Raw genomic sequence first — 18,434 nt, 5'->3', positions numbered from 1 at the left:
GTAAAACTAGTACAATTTAATTTATCCTGTATTAAAACGATTAAATACACAGACATCTGGGCAAGGAACTAACTAAGCTCATGTTGAAATGCTTCTAAATTCTGAGATAAGGTTCCTGGTTTGGGAAATGTCATGTCACAGACTTCAGGCAAGCCTGCAAGCGCCTTTGGCTTCAATTTTTTTTTCCAGTGTCATTGAATTGCAGAGTCTGTCCAGAGCCATATGGAAGAGAAGTCATTTAATTAAAAAATACCGGTTCTTTCTTTCCCTCAAAGCAGCTTATTTTATTAGCTGCCTCATTTTTTTAGGTGTGTTCAAGTATAACAGAGTCTGCATGACCCTAATGTTTCATGTGTGCAGGAAAGCCCTACAGGAGAAAGACAGGCTGTGGCTGCTTAGAGAGCAAAGACGAAAGAAGAAACTGCGCAAACTGCTTAAGAGAATAAAAAATAATGACACATGCAGCATGCCTGGTCTGACCTGCTTCACCCATGACAACCAACACTGGCAAACTGCTCCCCTGTGGACACGTAAGGATACTTTAAACTAAGTAATAGGTAGGCGAATACTGGCTAGGCTGGGCTAAGGATGCTGGGTTATTAGAAGTTATCGATATCATTAGCAATGTAGCCAAAGCCACACAGTCTTCCTCATACTAAATAATCTCCAGTTCAGTGTTGACAAAAAAGGCAAGGGAGTTAAAAAAAACAAAACAAACCCAAAAAAACCTGCAAATAAAAACCTACGAATATTGTATACAGTACAGCTATGTGTAGTATCTCATTGTCTGGAGTGTTTCCCAACCAGAGAAGACAGGGAAAGCAACTAGCCAAGATGTTGCTTAAATTAGCCATGTCATGTGGGTTAGGTATGCATAGAACAAGAAGCTGATGCTGGAAGGCATTCTCTGCTTTAGAGCTCAGAAGTGAAAGAGAGAATAACTGTCTATGAATAAAGTAATACCATAAACAGAAAGTAATAAACAGTGCTAAAGACAGCAGCACGTAGCTTTATGTTTTTATAATGCTTCAATTTGCAGTGGGCCCTTTCTGTGCCTGTACCAGTGCCAACAACAACACATACTGGTGTTTGAGGACAATCAACGAGACCCACAACTTCCTGTTTTGTGAATTTGCTACTGGATTTTTGGAGTATTTTGATCTCAATACTGATCCATATCAGGTACCTGATCATAGAACAGCTCTAGAAATACATCATTGTTCCTTATTGATGATAATTTGAAATAGTGCAGTATTCGTGCAGGATGTAGATAAGGCCTAAATCATTTAACATAATATGATTTGGCTTCTTTCCTGTTATAAATAAACCACATGTATTCCATATATGAAAAATACCAAACTACAGAGCAGTAGCTACTAACAAGAACCCCTGTTTATTGCAGCTAATTAATGCAGTGAATACGCTAGATAGAGACATTCTCAATCAACTGCATGTCCAGCTCATGGAACTAAGAAGCTGCAAAGGGTATAAACAATGCAATCCAAGAACTAGGAACATGGATCTGGGTAAGTGCCTCTCCTATTTATTACACTCAAAAACTCCCCAAAAGAAATGGGGCTCTTACCGTTAGGAAACTTTTATCAGTCAAAAGGATTTTAGTATTTATTTACACTAGTAATGTCCTGCTGACACTGATGGCTGCATGCTCAAATTTTTGTCTTTGTTCAATTTGTGTTATATAGTGTTTCTTAAATGAAGAATGATACTTAAATAGTATACTGATGAGTATTGCTGAGATGCAGGGGAAGGAGATGAGGACAGAACAAAAGTGGTGAAAGAGGGAAAGAATACTCTAATAGCCACTACCAAGCTTATAGAACAATTCAAGTTGGAAGGGACTTCTGGATCTAGTCCAGATTTCTGCTCAATGCAGGGTCAGCTCTGAGGTCAGACCAGGTTACTCAGGGCTTTATCCAGTTCCATCCTGAAAACCTCAAAGTATGGAGACTGCACAACCTCTGTGGGCAACCAGTTTGGCAGTTGAGTTTCAGCATTCCAACTGAATGCCCGATTTTTAGCAACATTTCTTCAGAGAGACAGTGCAGTCCATGCAACCTTGTGGTAAACTGGCTTAAAAACAACTTAAGCACTAGCCTCCTTTTTGAAGTTAAAGCTGATCAGCTTTCCCTGTGTTAGTGCAAGGTAGTTGTGAAATAACAGCACATCTAAGGGGTTGCATTATGCTACCAAAAGATGTGCTCTTGTAACTATGGATTTAAATTCCAAAAAGCAAAATGGGCCTTTACTCTGGTTCTAGGTTAGTTTCATCATTTCCTATGCCCTAAATATTCTCCAGGTCTACTCAGTGGATCTGGTTTTTATAGTGCTTGTGATTTTTTTTTTCTTTTTTATGGTTAATGATGATAGCAAACCAAAAGGTACAGTTACTTGTATTTCTTATATCCCTTAGTACAATTAAGTTGACATAAGAAATGCTATTTTAAAAAATGTATAGCCTTCAGAGCTTGAAGATGCCCACCCCAAAAATACTGTTACCTACCTGAGTCCACCAAAGCCCAAAATATTATTTTGGGTCTTATATGCACCACACAGAGCTGTACATTTTGAAATCAACAGGTTTCGGCATTTAAATACACCACTGAAGGACATTTACAGAAAAGTTTCAAAGATATATATCCCAATTTACAATCTATTTTACCTAGAATAAGGGATTAAATACAAAAATAACAGCTCCAGTTAACATGTATGGTAATATTTATTGTGGCAATACATGTTAATCTGTTAATATTCTTAGGTCTTTTTTAAAATTGTGCCTTACCTGATACCTTATTCTGTTGCAGGCAATGGTTAGTAACATTGTTAATTTTTCTTCATCTAGGACTTAAAGATGGAAGCTACGAGCAGTACAGGTACATTTAAAAAAACTTAAATTATTATTCTTAAGTACTAGCTTCATGCTAAAGGAGTTAGTGTGGGATTGGGAAGCCACGTGGACAGACGCTGCCTGGAATGGCGTTTGCAAGATCTTTCCACCCCAGTTACTTTGAAACACTGGAGCTATTTCTATTTCAACGTTACAGCATTTTCTAATCTTTGTAGTCAAAATTCAGGCGAAACTCTTCTTCTTCCTCATCTTTCAGACTGTAGTGCTGGTGGTTTTCTTGGTGATGGTTAACTTTTTTCTCCTTTTGCTGCTTGAAAATTAGGCAGTTTCAGCGTCGAAAGTGGCCAGATGTGAAGAGACCATCATCTGCCAAGTCACTGTGAGTTGGGAGCAGTTTACAAAAAGCATTAGCTTTTACTTACCTTTCTTTCCTTCACTTCTCCTTTTGCATGCAGCACCTTTTTTAACATCATCATCTAGTCTCATGGAATGCTTGAGTGGGAAGTCCTCTAAATTATGCAAGAAATGTGATACTGCCATCATTACAGGGAACTACTGCTGTACAAAACCTCTTGGTAAATGTCTTCTGGGAATCTAAGCACATTAAGGTCAAGGCAATTTCAAACTCAAGCAAAGGTGGATGCTCAGTTGAAGAAACCTGTTAAGGTTAACTGTCATTAAAAATTAGAGACCATTATGTTGGTTTTGTCTAAATCTAAACTTGTAGCAGCTACCTAGTGGTCTCTCACACCATCCAGAAAGAACAAAACTGATTGTAATTTCTCAGAGTAGAGAGAGTATCGTGTATTTTCTGGCTACTTATCCAACCGCAGCCTCACGTGTTGTGAGCAAAAAAAGCACGTTAGAACACAGAGTAGACTGCAAGAGAGATCTGTACATTTTGTTTTATTCTGACATACTAAAATCCAAAACTGCTTTTTGCTTACTTAACTGCCCTTTAAAACTTGAAGATGATATTCAGTTCTCAACTTGCCAGAGCCCAAAGGTGAGATACAAATTTAGAGACATGAAAAATAGTTACCTTTGCCATGCCATTTACTGTCTCTGAATCTCCCCTTAAAAAGGTTGGGACTTCAGCTCATTAAAAATCATAAGGCGGTCTCAAATTGTGCAGTGAAAAAAAATGTACAAGTACCTTAACAGGCACAGTCTAGCATTCTCAACTCACCCAAGAGGATTTGCAGTTGAATTGATCCCCGACTGGCTTTAGAACCAAAATGAAGCTAGAATTAATGAGATACAAGTTTTGGACAGGTTGAAGTTTCAAATGTAGTTGGATTGTTTCTGTGATATACCTGCTATATTTTTATAGGTAGTCCACAGTGTTTAAATTGTTTTTTCCTGCATGGAACCATTAAAAATATCTAATTACTTCCTACTAGAATGTTATACACTAAATCATGTTTGTTTTATTTTAAAGAGGACAACTATGGGAAGGATGGGAGGGCTAATCTCCCCCAACCGCTGCACCTCCATGAGGATACAAACTGGCCAGAACTTGAATTCATGTACAGACTAAATGAAAATGTTGTATGACTTCAGAAAGGATTATGTTAGCCTGGAGGACTGGATAAACTTTGAGGCTGAAATAGCTAGAATGTTTGCACTGGTGAGTGAATTAAATAGATGCAGTGAAATTATGGGAAACGCTGTCAGAAATACAGGTCTCTCAAATCCACTGTTGTACCTGCTTTTTGCTTTGGATTATACCTCACCTGCTTCACAAGGCATTTTACTTCAAGAAGACACCACTAATGCTGATCCAGGAATTGACAGAAGAGGAAATACAGCCGCATCCCAAAGAGGATTGCCATCCTGGGGGCAAAGTGTACACAAAGACAGCAGAAGTAAACTTAAAGCATTTTTCAGTTCAACTGTATCTTCAGTTGTCATGAGAAAAACTTCAAAGCCAAGTGTAACTCTAAAGCAAGATTTAGAAAACATGGACGCTTTTGCTTCTAACAGGGTAAAGGTAATGGTGGAAAAGAACTTCTAAGAGATTTAGGAACTGAACAGCATTGAGTATTCTCAACACCATCATATTTCTGAAACTTCCTCTGAGGATACGTTTTAGTTCTATGTCTACTTGTCCATCCTATTGAGACCTCTAGGAAAATTAGAGAAAATCTTGACTAACAGGACGCCAGATTTTTGGAGGGGTTGTGTAAATATTGATCAATATACTGTTCAAAAATAAATTCCTTCAGGTTGTGAAGAATTTTGTTAATAAAAAGAGTGGAATGCCCACACACCATTTCTCAAAATGTTACTTAATGTTGCATAGTACATTTCAGAATCTATCCATTTTTACAAGTACTGAAAAATTTCAGTAAATGTACATCTTAAATTTTAATGAAATCAGATTTGTATGAAGTTTTTTTATGTGGTAATATTATATTGTATGTTCAAAACCAAAACAATTCCTTTGAGAAAGCAGCACTTGCTTAGTAGTGTAACTTTTACATTTATTTTAAAAAAAGGCAAGAAGTTCAATACTTGTAGCCAATAAAGAATAAACTAGTTATAGTTTAGTCTACGCAAAAGTAGATGTTCTGAATGACAGTTACTGTTTAAAGGCTTTTAAAGGGAAAAACCGTCATTTTACTAAGGAAGCACAGTGTACAGAGTCTATTTGAGTATTTTCATAAAGACGTTATTAAATACATTGTAGTACAGGCACTAGCAGTGATATTTGTACTTAAAATTTTTTTCATGTTAATCTGCTACCTGTTTTAAAGGCACATGCAGGAAGGAGCTCATGTGACAGACTCAACCAACTGTGGCCTTCACTCTTAACAAGAGGTACTTCTTTTCAAAACACAAGCCTAACTTGCACTTCTAGAAACACAGTGTAAAAATACATCATGGAAATAATTTTGATAACCTTCCTGGTTTTGCACATTAGGAAATTCAAGTGGAATTACTTCACAAGTGATACAGATCTCTGGTACCACACCCCCATACTCAAAAAATATACCTGAATTTAAGAACCAAGGGAAAAAAAAAACCCCACTCAAATAGTGGCAGTGGGGTTGTTCATTGTATGTGCTACGTAGTAAAACGAGGCTTGAGCTTGTATTTTTATCACACGTGGGTCAAATACACTTCCCAAAATTTTCTTGCGAGTTTATGGAAGTAATATATGATTGTCTGTCTTAATCTAGTCATAGATTTTGTTTATAACCTGTTACAGATTTCATGGATTATCAGAAACATCTGCTAGATGATGAGATCCTGGATCAATACAAATAAGTAAAAAATACTGAATTTAAACTCACCAGTAGAAACACATTTTTTGCTGCTTTCCAGAGAAAAGTGTTAGCTGTCTACCATTCCCAGTGAGTATGCAGAAAGAATACTAGGTTAGATTAAAAAAAATCTGCACTTACTTTTTTTTTGTGTTCAGCCTGTTATAGTCTTTGACAAGATGAGGGTGTGACTGTCAAAATCCTGCATGGCCAGTGCTACTGGTCCTGTTGCATACCAGTCGGAAGCTTGAAAAGATACCATGTCCCTTTATACAAAATATTGAGCTGTGGGACTTGTATGTGACACAAGAAGCAGCTGTTATTTTATGAAAGGTAGGTCGTTGCCAAGTTATGAGGAAAGCTATCACCTCTTCTCCTTTCAGCTCTACTAAAACCTGCTATTTTAAGTTTAAAAAGACATAAATGCCACTTGATGTTAATGCAACTTTAGTTGATAAATGGGTCTCATAGGTGGAAGGTCTAAGTTGTTACTCCCTTAGCTTTTATGGCCAACTAGGAAAAAATTTAAATCAGTTGCTAGATATAGCTTTCCTCAATAATAGCACTGGATTTTTCTCTGACCTTTCCAGGATACAGTTGTCAGCCTTAAGGTATTAGACAGCTAATACACTGTGTCACCAAGTTCTGATTTTAAATAGAAACCTTTATTTACATTATTATTAACATCCAAACACAAAAATCAGAAGAGCAGTAATACCTTACAACCAACTCTTTTATAAATCAGTCCCCATGATTTTTCTGTTTTGCAAAATAAAGATACAGATATTTCAAGCAATACTTACAATGTAAACTAAACTTAACTGCAATTCTCAATACTGTATGCCTTCTCCTGAGAATTTTTTAAAATATTGCTCTCAGAATTACATGGTTTCATACTTGCTGTATCATTCTGTCATCTGGTAGTCTGCACATAAATTCTAAAATAAAATGTGTGCTAATTGGTACAACATTCAAATAGTTTTTGTCTTATGACTGAAAAATAGTCCTGATTTTCTAATTTTAAAAGCAGTATTTTAGGCCAAGATTGGAAAAAAATACTACATGTGAATTTTATAACAACATGGTTTCTGTGATCAAAAGAGCGAGAGACATGTAGTAAAACGACGCTCATTATGCAGCAGTGATCAGAGGTGGTTATACTAGCTAATTTTTCTCTTACTGTTGAAAAATGTTACACACTGTTTTTACAAACATTCAGAAAAATCTGCTGCTATAGAATCAAAACAGAATTGGTGGAGATATTAAATGTCAACAAATTTCAAGATCAGTTTTATTTACTGCAGTAGGTAAGATTTTCAAACTGGATGTAGTATTTACGATCAGTGCTGCCAAGAAAGATGTCATCAATGCATTTTAAAAATGCCCCCCCCCTCCCCCCCTTAATCAAGTGTAAACTAAAAATCTTTGGATTCAGCAAAAAAGTAGGTACTGGAAAGCTCCAACATTCTAAACACGGATGAGAAAATGATGATCCTTTATAACATCAGTCAGGTACCAGTTATACATAGATGTATAAATAGAATCACTCATTTAAAAAAAAAATTAAAAGGGCACAATGTATAAAGTAGTATATAGTCTAAGAGCTCACCTAATGAAAGCAATCAGGGTTTGTAGTTTCCATCAATATAATGAACAACTACAAAATATAAAGATTGTTCTACTCTGATTTGATATAAAAAGCAAGGGATTGTTGCCTTTCAACTTCAGTAGGCACCACTTACTCAACAAATAGATATGTTCTAAGAAATAAAAGAGAAGATAAAAGTTCCTTAGGCTTTTAAAAGTTTTGCATTAAAAAACACACATGAATTGGACTGAAGGTTTCAAATAAATACTACCACTATATACTTAGTATTAATTGCAGAGACAGGATTGCATAAAGTAGATTGATTGAATCTACATTCCCTTTGGAACACAACTGGCTGTATGCTAAGGATGAACTTTTGGAGAATATTTCTATTAAAATGGAAGATCACTGAATATTCTGAACAAAAAAACCAGCTCTTGCTTACAGTACCAAGAAGAAGCAATCAAGAACACAGATAGTTTGGGTTTTTTTTACTCACTTGGAGAAGTCAGTTTTCCATTACACAGTGAACAACAGAACAAAAGCACCACACATCTTAAGCATTCCTGGGTCATCCCTTATGGAAGTTTAAAGGTTTGACTCATTGTAACTGCCTGAAACTGGAAAAATTGCAAAGGGCTTTTCATTTCAAGGAACCCGGGGGGGGGGGGGGGGGGGTGGGGGGGGGGAACCAACAACCCTATCAACAAATAATATGAATGAATTTGTAACCAGACTTAAATACTGATATGAGAGAAACCTGCTTAGAAAATACATTCATTTCTATTAGAACAATCCAATGAGGTGCAGACATTTGGTTAAAGTGTGGCTTAATATCCTTAAAGGTTTCTGGATGTCATGTAACAACAAGTATTTTGCAACAGACAAACTTTTTTGAAGAACATTTAGAATTCATTAAAACTGACCAAAAAAGACACAATCCAGATTCATCAACTGAAAAGGCAACATATTATAGAAAGACATGACCATCATGACAAGTCATAACATCTTACAATGCAGAGCCTTTTTGTCAAATTGCCTTATGTAAAAAGAAATGTAACAAAGTGCTCACAGGTGGAGAAAGCATTTAACAACTGGTCTTTTATAAAAAGCTATATGTTAAAGATGTAAAAATAAAGGATGTGTTGAAGACCAAAGAAGAGAAAGATGTGGGCCAAAGTCACCCAGCTTCAAAGTCATTAAAGTTAATTAAAAAAAAAATTCTATTTGGACCTCAACTACACTGAGTTTACAGAAATCAATTTTGTTAAATATTTAGCTTCACAAACTCTGCAAAAATGAGTTAGTGACCTACAAAAGTCATATATATAATACATTATCTTAAAGATCATATTTACAAAATTTATTCACAAAAAGACTGCAAAATTCTGATTCAGACTGCAGTGCCTTGCCTTGAGTTTTCTGAAGTTATTTTCAAAAAGGTGAAAGATTATTGCTCTAATTTCCATACACAGAAAATATTACATTATGCAGTCTTTTCAAATAATTCTTAAGAGATTGTGTTTGAGAAGGAACATGAGTACACCCTACCTTCATATTAAGTCTTTATCAAAGATATTGCATTAATCCATTATATAGTCTTTTATAAAGTGCACTCAGCTGCACATCAATATGTAAATATTAGTCACAATTGTGTTTAAATAATTTAAATTTATTATCCTCTCTTTTTACCCCTTGGCTTCAATGGACAGGATTTTGGACTAGTATGTGCCAATTCATTTTGCACTGCTACTTTGCTTGGGAAATCCTGACTCTGGGGGTAAGAGATTAAAAGCAGCATTTATATTCAGGAATTAATATAAAAGAGTCAAGGCTAGGAACTACATTCTCTGTCAGATATTGTTACTAGAGAAATCAGAAAATTCTTACCACCATGACTTCTCCAGGCACTTTTGTCTGCCTGTAGTTCAAGGGCTTTGGATAGCTACAGTAAATAGATAAGGTATACCAGGAGTCTACCCATCATACCTACTAAAATGCCATTGCCAAATTCACATTTCTAGAGGCAGAGCGCCAAAAATATTTATGGCCTTTTCTGTACACCACAATATACAGTTATACAGAGACTGCTTCTGCTAAAATGTATTTTTGTTTGTTATGGGGTTTTGTTTGTTTGTTCTTTTTTTTTCCTCTGAATGAAGTAACGTAGGACAGTATGGTGATTAACAGGAAAAATCAGTTATTTCCATAAGGCCAGTACTAGTTGCCATGAAGAATGCGTAGCTTTCCTTTATAATACTAGTGCACCATTAATACAGCACATTCTTGTTTGAAGATGTGGTTCTAGGCATCAGCAGTATTTCTGTTAAAGAAAAGCAGAAAAAATCATCAGAGAAAATAAAAAATACCTTTGCTGAAAAAAGTGGTCAACATACTGCATTTTGAAGAGGTAAGTACTGACAGTCAATTTCTCAATTTCTAAGCAGAAGAATAGCATTTTAGTGCTCTGCTTTGAAGATAAATTTGTAGAAAAGAAATGCTGTCCCAGAATTTCCTAAACACGTTATTTGGGTATCTTCACTGTATGATGTGTGGGTTTGGAAAATCGGACCTTTGACCTTCATTTTCCTCTCTTTATAAAAGGTACTTGTTATATCAAGGTCCTTCGATACCTTACTTTATGCCCCAGAAGTCCTCAGATTATTTTGACTGCTTCCTTAGGTACCTTAAACAAAATTTCGTTAGGTACTTTCTACTTGAATAAATTTAGCTTATCTCAATATTACATTGCCCATCCCTTGGTATTTTATGGAAAGATTACAGCAAAAATACATTTAGTATTTCAGCCTTCTGTGCAGTGCCTGTTATTAGCTCACTCTTCCCTTAAATAAGGGGCCTAATTTTCCATAGTTTCTTGCTACGCATACACAAACTATTCTAAAGTACTATAATGGTAAGTATCATCAGCAGCTTCTGCCAGAAGGATACTGTGCTACCAGGATTCTTGGTCCGACTCATGAGAGCTACTATATATAATCTTTTACGTCTGCTGAAAATGCTTTTCACAATCTCCATGTTTTGCTCTCTGGGGTTTCTCAAGGCTCAGAAGTATTTAAGCAACCTTTGTGCAGTTTAAGCCTTGATCCTACCTACGATACTTCAAAGTCAACAGCTAATCACAGCATACGGCTTAGGTTCATCATGGATTTGATTTAAGTATCATCAAAAATAAGGTAACTCTTGGCACATGCAAATGGTATGTCCACAGATGTAAATACAAACAAAACAGTATAACCGAGAACAGGATTGTGCCAGAAGAAGGGCTTGAAGCAAATTGTACTCAATGGGAAAAGTGTCAACAGATCTTTTCATCAGTCTTTATGTACAACTTACCTGGTCTGGACCCATAGGCATCCCTGACATAGGCATTGTATTAATATTCATCTGTCCAATATGGCCACTGCTGCCATTCATGTGCATCATACTGTATGCTGCTGGATTACCTTGATGGCTGAACTGCTGCTGTGGGAAAGAACTGAAGCACAAAAGGACAAATAAAATTACCTTCCAAGGAATTTACACATTCATATATTGCCTTCTCTGCACCAGCTGTCAACACATTAAAGAGAAGAACTACATAGTCACCAGAAGCATAAAACTATTTTTACATTTACTTGTTTCTACCTAATATCTGTTTAATGTAGAAACAGAAATTTCCCTCCCAAAAGGAATTTTGAATTTATAGATACACACAGAACTATGCGTATGCATTTCCTGTTGTCCTTTTTGGAGGCTTCTGTTAGGGCTGTACATTTTAATACTATTCTGAATTTTTGTATTTCCCCCCAGGTTATTTTTTCAATATTCAAAGACTGAATGTTGCTTCCAGTTACAAAGATTGCAGAGGTCCAATATGAATGAACGGAGCTAAGCGTAAGATACATTTAATCAGTCTATTTCCTAAACCAGAGCAGGATCAAGGACAATACATACACTAGAAATATAATTATTTTTCCCTCTTCTAAATCTGCCTACTACAAGCTATTTAACATAGCTTCTGCTTTTGACAAAATGAAAGACAATTTTTGAGCTACAGATTATAACTGAGAAGTTCACCTGCTCCTGGCCATGCTTCCCGACGGCCAGCCCTTCATCTCGGGGGACTGGTACATTGTTGCTGTCTGAGGATGCTGCATCATAGGATTCTGCGAGGGTCCAATTCTTGATGACATCATTGGGTTGGGAGGGCTTGACACTCTGCTAAATGCAGGATCAGCTTGTTGGCTTATTCCTTAAAAGACAAAGGACAGACAATATACTTCAGTTATCATCACCTAGGACTTTTAGTTTATCTTCTTGCAATGATGGGAAGGGAAAAAGTCATCCTTTTTTCTAGCAGTATTTTTCAGAATGATTGGTATTTAGGTAGTTTGGTTTAATAATAAATGAAGAAAGGGAAAAGAACACCAGACAGACAAAAAAAAAAGTTAGTACTAGTACCATAATTAGGTGGATAGGGAAATTGCTGTGGAGGAACTTGAGCCATTGGAGGGCCTGTCAAAGCACTATCCATGCTTCCTGAGGCAGTCACATTTGGTGGTGGACTGAAGGCCTGAGGTTGCTGTTGCTGCTGCATCATCATTGCCATCCTCTGTTGTCTAAAATGATGACTTATTAGCTCCCTGTTACGCTGAGCCACCATTTGAGCATTAAGAAAACCTTGCTGCTATCCCCCAAGGAAAAGAAAAATCATATTAGAAAACATTTTTCCAAATGAAATCATGTCAATCAAACCACCTACACTCTTTAAGACCCACCATATCCATTACCAGAACAGAAAATTAAGAAAACCCACAGCCAGTACAAAAATCGTCAAAATATCAGACAAAGGTTTTCATTAAGTTGTCATTAGTGCTAAACAAATGATAAAGTAGATTATCTATCATATCCTACATGGGAAAGACTATTGGCACACTGTATTGATAGCATGTCCTAACGAACAGATCCTTCTGAAATCTTACTTATAAGAGAGGTAAAAAACCCACATATTTTAATTGTACGGGGGAAGAAACAAGACAAAAAGGAATGCTGTAGAACCATGAAAGAAGGTCCAAATTCTGAACAGATGTGTAAAAGATGTGTGTATTTAGAAATTACTGTTTCAGATGGCTAGTGTAATAATTACTTACCTGTGATCCCACCTGTGGCTGCATAACTGGTCTCATCACTGAGGTGTTACCACTGACTGGATTTTCCATTTTCATTTCAAGCGCTTGACGGGTCTGATTCATAAACTTGGAAAAAGACATTTTAGCACTATTAGCTTGAAAATACCAGTATCTGAACAAAGTAATGGCAACTCCTCCAAAAAACATTCCTTACAAACCTTCTGAATCCATAAAGTGCAATGGGTTCCATGTACCTGAAAGTACCAAACTATTTGGTTAAGCAGCTTGAACAAACACAAAAAGAAAAACCCTCCAAACAATGTAATGCTAACTGGCCTTTTTTTTTTTTTTAATCTTCCCCCGAAATTAGCGGTTCTTAAGAATAAATACATAGCAGACTACATGTTTGTTCCAAATCATGTTTGGGCAGAAGAGTATAACCATTAGCTTTGCTTAAAATGATAAAATTCTGTCTCCTTCCTTCTCCAACACAAAACCCCAAAGGCATACAGAACAACCAAGAGAGAACACAGTATTTCCTAAGGATTAAACTTCACCATTCCATGTCACTCAGCACTATCTCAGTTTTCTGAGTTTTATTTGTACATTGTATTTGATATCAGGACAGCATTTTCATATGGGGAATTCAAAGCTGAAATCATGCAGCAATTCTTTAAGCAGTGCTTTCAACCCAGTGTCAAGATCTACATGGCTGTTATTTACTCTCTCACATTTCATCCTAAGAAAATACCTCAAATGACATCAAATCAATAAATGGAAAGCAAACCCGTATTTCAGTAAGCCCAAATGGTTAGTTAGAAAACACAGTCAAAAAGAAGTAACATTTGATTTTCAGGAGAAATGCAGCTGCCCATTTAATGGTATCAGTGAGATTCAGAAAAAATACTAGATCTTAACAGGGATAAAGAGATCGTCCAGAGCTACATAGTACAAGAGTACTGTTTTAAGTAGCAATAATGTTGTGTGCTGCAGGAACCAATCCAATCTGTAGCTAAGGAGGCTGATGAAGGAGAAACATTTGTCCTAATAAAGGTTGTTTCACTCCTACAGCCATTAAGTTCTCAGTGTGAAAAGCACTGTCAAAACAAAAGACCCGTCCTTTCAAACATCTGCTGTATGTCCATTTTCATATTCGTGAAGCAACACAATTCAGTGTGCACCTTATTCCATTCCAAAATAAGAAGAAAGTGTAAACACAGGAGCAAAAGATTACCTGCTGCCCCTGAAGCCTCTGCTGGAGCTGCATGCGGAGCTGCTTTGGTGTATTGGTTCGAGGTCTCATCACATTTGCTCTAGGATGCATACTTTGAAGTGGAAAATTGCTCTGTTGGCTCATCTGATTCATCACTGAATTAAAGGATGGCTGTTGTCCCTGAATGTTACTAAAACCTCCTGGCATTGCTGCCCCTTGCCCTTGATAGGGCTGACCATATAATGAAGGCTTCTGGTCAATCATAACGGAAGATTCCTGACCTTGAAATGAATCTTGTTTGGGTTCCAAAGCTTGTCCCTTCAACAGATACAAAAGTGTTTTCACTAGCAGTATATTCTTTAAGTAGGCATTTCTAAAGAAACAATAAAGCTAACACAGCATACAACAACCAATAGTTTCTTGGGTAGAACATAGCATGGACAGATTACTATTAGTTTGGTCTCCGGACAAATGAAACAGCAAAAGTTACTATTAATAATTTTTTTTTTTTAAATCACTTCTGCTGCACACTGCTTACATAGGCAGACCAGTATCTTTATTCAAGCCCTTCCACACTTTTAAACTGCTATTTGTACAAATGATAGTGTGATTTTGTGGTTTTTAGCAAGTTCTAAATTATTCATAGATTTTCTTTTTCCTATTCGCTAGCATGCAAACTCAGCCCGGAACTGGAGGAGATGGAAATGTCCTACTCACTAACACGTCACTGCCAGCCAAATATTTCACAAGCCAAGCTCAGCTGACAATAGTTATACTAAAGAAACCCACCACAATTCTCTGCTTATAGAAGCATAATGATTTACACCCAAGACTCCCCCCTCCCCATATACCAAGGCATATTACAATACACTTAGATAAGAAGATGCCATTTTATATTTTTGTAATGCACAAGAACTTTAATCAATACTGAGCTTCTCCAATGAAAATCACTACTCGCTGTAGATGCTTCCAAAGGCAGATGTAGGAAAATGAAGACAAGGAATTGAGGAGACACAGTGAGTGAGGAGGCCCTCTTCACTTTCTTTTCAAGTAACAAAATAATACAGGTTTTTGGAAAATAAATGGCCAAAATCTCTGTTTACTTACTTGGTTTACAAGATCAGGAATTCCTAATGCTCTGTCAATTTCTTCCAGACCTGTGACATCTGTATTACTCAGCAGTGTGTGCAGCTGATCCAAAAGTGCCCTTTCATCATTCTGGCCTTCCATATTTGGTGCCGGACATAAGAGGTCATCCAAAGAGTTTCTAACTAATTGTCTATAAATATAAAAACATTACAACAACTATGGACTATGAAGGCATATGCATAGTTTTTATATAATATATTGACCTGGAGATGATTAGGTACAATAATCACCTAGAAGACTGAAGTAGTTAAGTTCTTAAGTCCCAAATTTAGGTCCTAAAATGTCCAGTCAACTGCCGTTTATCCTTAAACACACATAAATTCTGTTTTCTCCTGGTTTCTGCATGTGCCACAGAGACATGATTTCAGATTTTCCCACCTCTTTTCTCTATGCCTCCCAGTTCAAGGATTGATTTTGTTTGCAATGGCTTTTGTGGAGCTGGGTTAAAAGACACCCAGTGTCATACCGTGAGAAAACAGCAGCAGAAATGGAAATAGATTTTGACTCCAATCTGTTATCCCCACTGTATATGCTACATTAATTTTTTTCCAGGTCTTAAATTCTTCTGACAAACAGTGAACAGTTGTATTTAAACTTATCTTAAAACCTTCCCCAATTCTACCTGTTTTGTGAACCCCGCGATGCTTGCTCCATGGATAGCATGTTGTCAGGCCACGATCCTGGTTGATTAGATGGTCCTGGCTGTCCATACGGATTCCCCCCCATTCCAATGTTTATCTCATTTGGCCCTGCGAGGTAAAACATTTGTGTGGTTTTTTTAAAAACAAAAGATGTCATCTTGCTCTCCGAGTGTTCACATAAAGCATTGTGGATGATCACACAAATTGTCAAGCAGCTTCCTGAGCTTTCCATTAGCATGTTTTAAAGTGTACACGTACATAAACTCACACTCAAGATAATTTCAGAAATATAACAGACCACAGATTTAAATGAGAGTGATCTAAAGCCGCTACCCTCTTAGAGCAGAATTGCTATTTCTAATCCTTAAGCCCCTAAAATAGGAACTTGACAGATACAGCAACTTTACATCCAAAACAAGGGAGTCTTCTGGCCAATGAAATCTGGGTACTAGCAATACACATTGTCATAGTGATATCAACAACATTTGGCATTTTAAATTCCAAAACAGGTGAAAATCAAAAGATACAGAACGTACATACTAGCATTTTGCTCTTTGGCAGTATGGCCTTCCTTCTACCTATTAAGAGACATACAGCACTACATAGGAGAGTTTGTGTCATCCCATTATTTCCCACTATTTGTAGGAATTACCTAGCAATAATGATTTCTAGGAAGCTAAGCTGAGGAATTCTCAGTCAGGACTGCACAAATTTCTTCCTGATTTAGCCTTATATCCACATGCCACATGGAAACAGTAAGTCTGTCAAAGAGAACTGGTAACAGCGTTGGTAGCCTTCCATGATAAAAAAGGAATGCCACTGTCTCTTTCGGCCCTTTCTGGGCATGCCAGCATTGGCACATTAGACAGGACAATTTCAGCTCTAGGCTAAACCTTTGTTAGAGATATAGAACAGAAAAAACCCACAGGCTTTAACACTCTCTTCATATTTTAGATATGCAGGTTATTTTCTCCCATGCAAACACGAATACTTAAAAGAGAACCTGTATTTGCAACGTGGTTTTATATGAAATTTGGATACTCCATGTGAGAAGAATTTTTAAATACTTAATGAAAAACTTTAAAAAACCCTTATTACCAAGAAGTTAACAGCAAAAAACCCCATCTATGTCAAGTACCATGAATTAAATTAATCAGAATACTAATATCTTCAAATATAATCACAGAAGGCATTTAGTCCTGGAATTTAGCAGAAAAGTACTGCACTAAAGAAATACACAGAAATTATCCCCCAAAACTCTGGAGACTCAGTATGAATTATCTGTGTATGAAACACACAGATATCACCAGAAGAAAACAAAAAGAGCACCAAAAAGTCATCAAATGTCCCAGTCAGGGAACAATAACAGTCTTTACCTCAAAAAGCTTTTGGATGAAAAGCTAGTATTCTACCAAAACTGAAAAGATCCTGATGATGAATGCTTACAAAGAAACTAGTGAGATTGTGCTAAGTAGGACAATAAAAAGTAAAGAACTTACTCATGTGCATCATTTGCTGTTGTAGCATTGGTCTTGTACCAGGTATGCTATTAGAGCGAACAGGAAGCCCAGACATAGAGCCACCCACCGTGGGTCTGGGAAGGGACGCACTAAACTCAGGTCCTGCTCTCAACATTGAAGCAGAACTTGGAGGTTCCAACCTATTCACCTTCGAGTTTGGCAAACCCCAGTCTCCTGACTGATGCTGATTCATCGCGACATTTCTGTTGGGAGCACTTGCTATGATGAAGAGCAGAAAATACAGTAATTTTTCATTTAGAATACATCACATATTTTGGTTTTAGAATTATTCTTATGGGGTTTGGTTTGTTTTTACCAACAAGGACACCTGCCAAAGACAGAGCAATTCACTGAACTCCTCCAAAAGCATCTAAAGCTTACCATGCCAAGGTCTAAATCATCAAACAACTATATTAATCTAAATATATTTAAAAATATTAATGACTGACTGCCATCATGACCTGTTCTTGCTTCTGTATATCAAAAACATATGTTAAATTCAAAACTTGAAACAGTAAAAAATAACTCAATTACTAAACAAAAGTAAAGTACTGGTAATAATACACAGACAGTAAACAGTTATGTTCTAGTAATTTTAGCTAGGGATAATAATTTAAAAGTATTTATATGCTGATGGTAAAATTAATATTCATTAATGCTAAGGTTTCGTCTAAACAAAATTCATACTATAAGCTTGCAACCTCTTTTACATAAAATCTTTTTCTTTTACAGTGAGATCTATTTGTACACAATCAACAAACCCAGATTTGCTCCAAAATTTTCCTGGTTTTCAAGCATTCTTGGACTTCCACCCATCAAGTTTTGCTTTTGTAACATGGAGAACGCATTGACATTCCTCACTGGAGCACTTGAGCCCACAGGGCTGTCTAAAGACATGGCTCTGTTAAAAGGTGGGCGGGTAGTCTGCACAGACTGGGGACTCCTCATACCTGTTAAAGAATTAAAAGATGCATACAACTGTACGTTTTACATAGAAAGTACCATTAATGACTTAAATAAGTAAGTCTGATCTATTTATGGGCACATACACTTGGCCTT

The 18,434-nt window shown here is 36.6% G+C and overlaps 2 protein-coding genes across 12 annotated transcripts in view; one reads left to right on the top strand and one right to left on the bottom strand.

The window, feature by feature from the left end:
• SULF2 (sulfatase 2) overlaps positions 1 to 6,633 on the top strand; it is a 166,184-nt gene extending 159,551 nt beyond the window's left edge. For all 4 annotated transcript variants that reach the window (XM_075018877.1, XM_075018885.1, XM_075018892.1 and 1 more), the window contains 6 exons: positions 361 to 530; positions 1,040 to 1,182; positions 1,403 to 1,526; positions 2,861 to 2,891; positions 3,189 to 3,245; positions 4,308 to 6,633. In XM_075018877.1, coding sequence (XP_074874978.1) covers positions 361 to 530; positions 1,040 to 1,182; positions 1,403 to 1,526; positions 2,861 to 2,891; positions 3,189 to 3,245; positions 4,308 to 4,338 — 556 coding nt within the window. In that variant the 3' untranslated portion in view covers positions 4,339 to 6,633. The remainder of the gene's footprint in view (positions 1 to 360; positions 531 to 1,039; positions 1,183 to 1,402; positions 1,527 to 2,860; positions 2,892 to 3,188; positions 3,246 to 4,307) is intronic.
• A 146-nt stretch (positions 6,634 to 6,779) lies between these two features.
• Positions 6,780 to 18,434, bottom strand: part of NCOA3 (nuclear receptor coactivator 3) — an 88,454-nt gene continuing 76,799 nt past the window's right edge. For 3 of the 8 annotated variants that reach the window (XM_075018811.1, XM_075018822.1, XM_075018801.1), the window contains 10 exons: positions 18,137 to 18,325; positions 17,355 to 17,594; positions 15,837 to 15,963; positions 15,173 to 15,344; positions 14,087 to 14,383; positions 12,874 to 12,978; positions 12,185 to 12,410; positions 11,801 to 11,975; positions 11,078 to 11,219; positions 6,780 to 10,046 (listed from right to left, as the gene is read on the bottom strand). In XM_075018811.1, the coding sequence (XP_074874912.1) occupies positions 10,035 to 10,046; positions 11,078 to 11,219; positions 11,801 to 11,975; positions 12,185 to 12,410; positions 12,874 to 12,978; positions 14,087 to 14,383; positions 15,173 to 15,344; positions 15,837 to 15,963; positions 17,355 to 17,594; positions 18,137 to 18,325 (1,685 nt within the window). In that variant the 3' untranslated portion in view covers positions 6,780 to 10,034. The other 5 variants (XM_075018832.1, XR_012648755.1, XR_012648760.1 and 2 more) reach the window with 5 other exon arrangements.

Source organism: Buteo buteo, chromosome 2 (genome assembly GCF_964188355.1).
Source record: "Buteo buteo chromosome 2, bButBut1.hap1.1, whole genome shotgun sequence".
NCBI lineage: Eukaryota > Metazoa > Chordata > Aves > Accipitriformes > Accipitridae > Buteo > Buteo buteo.
This window is presented reverse-complemented; position numbering and strand designations above follow the sequence as displayed.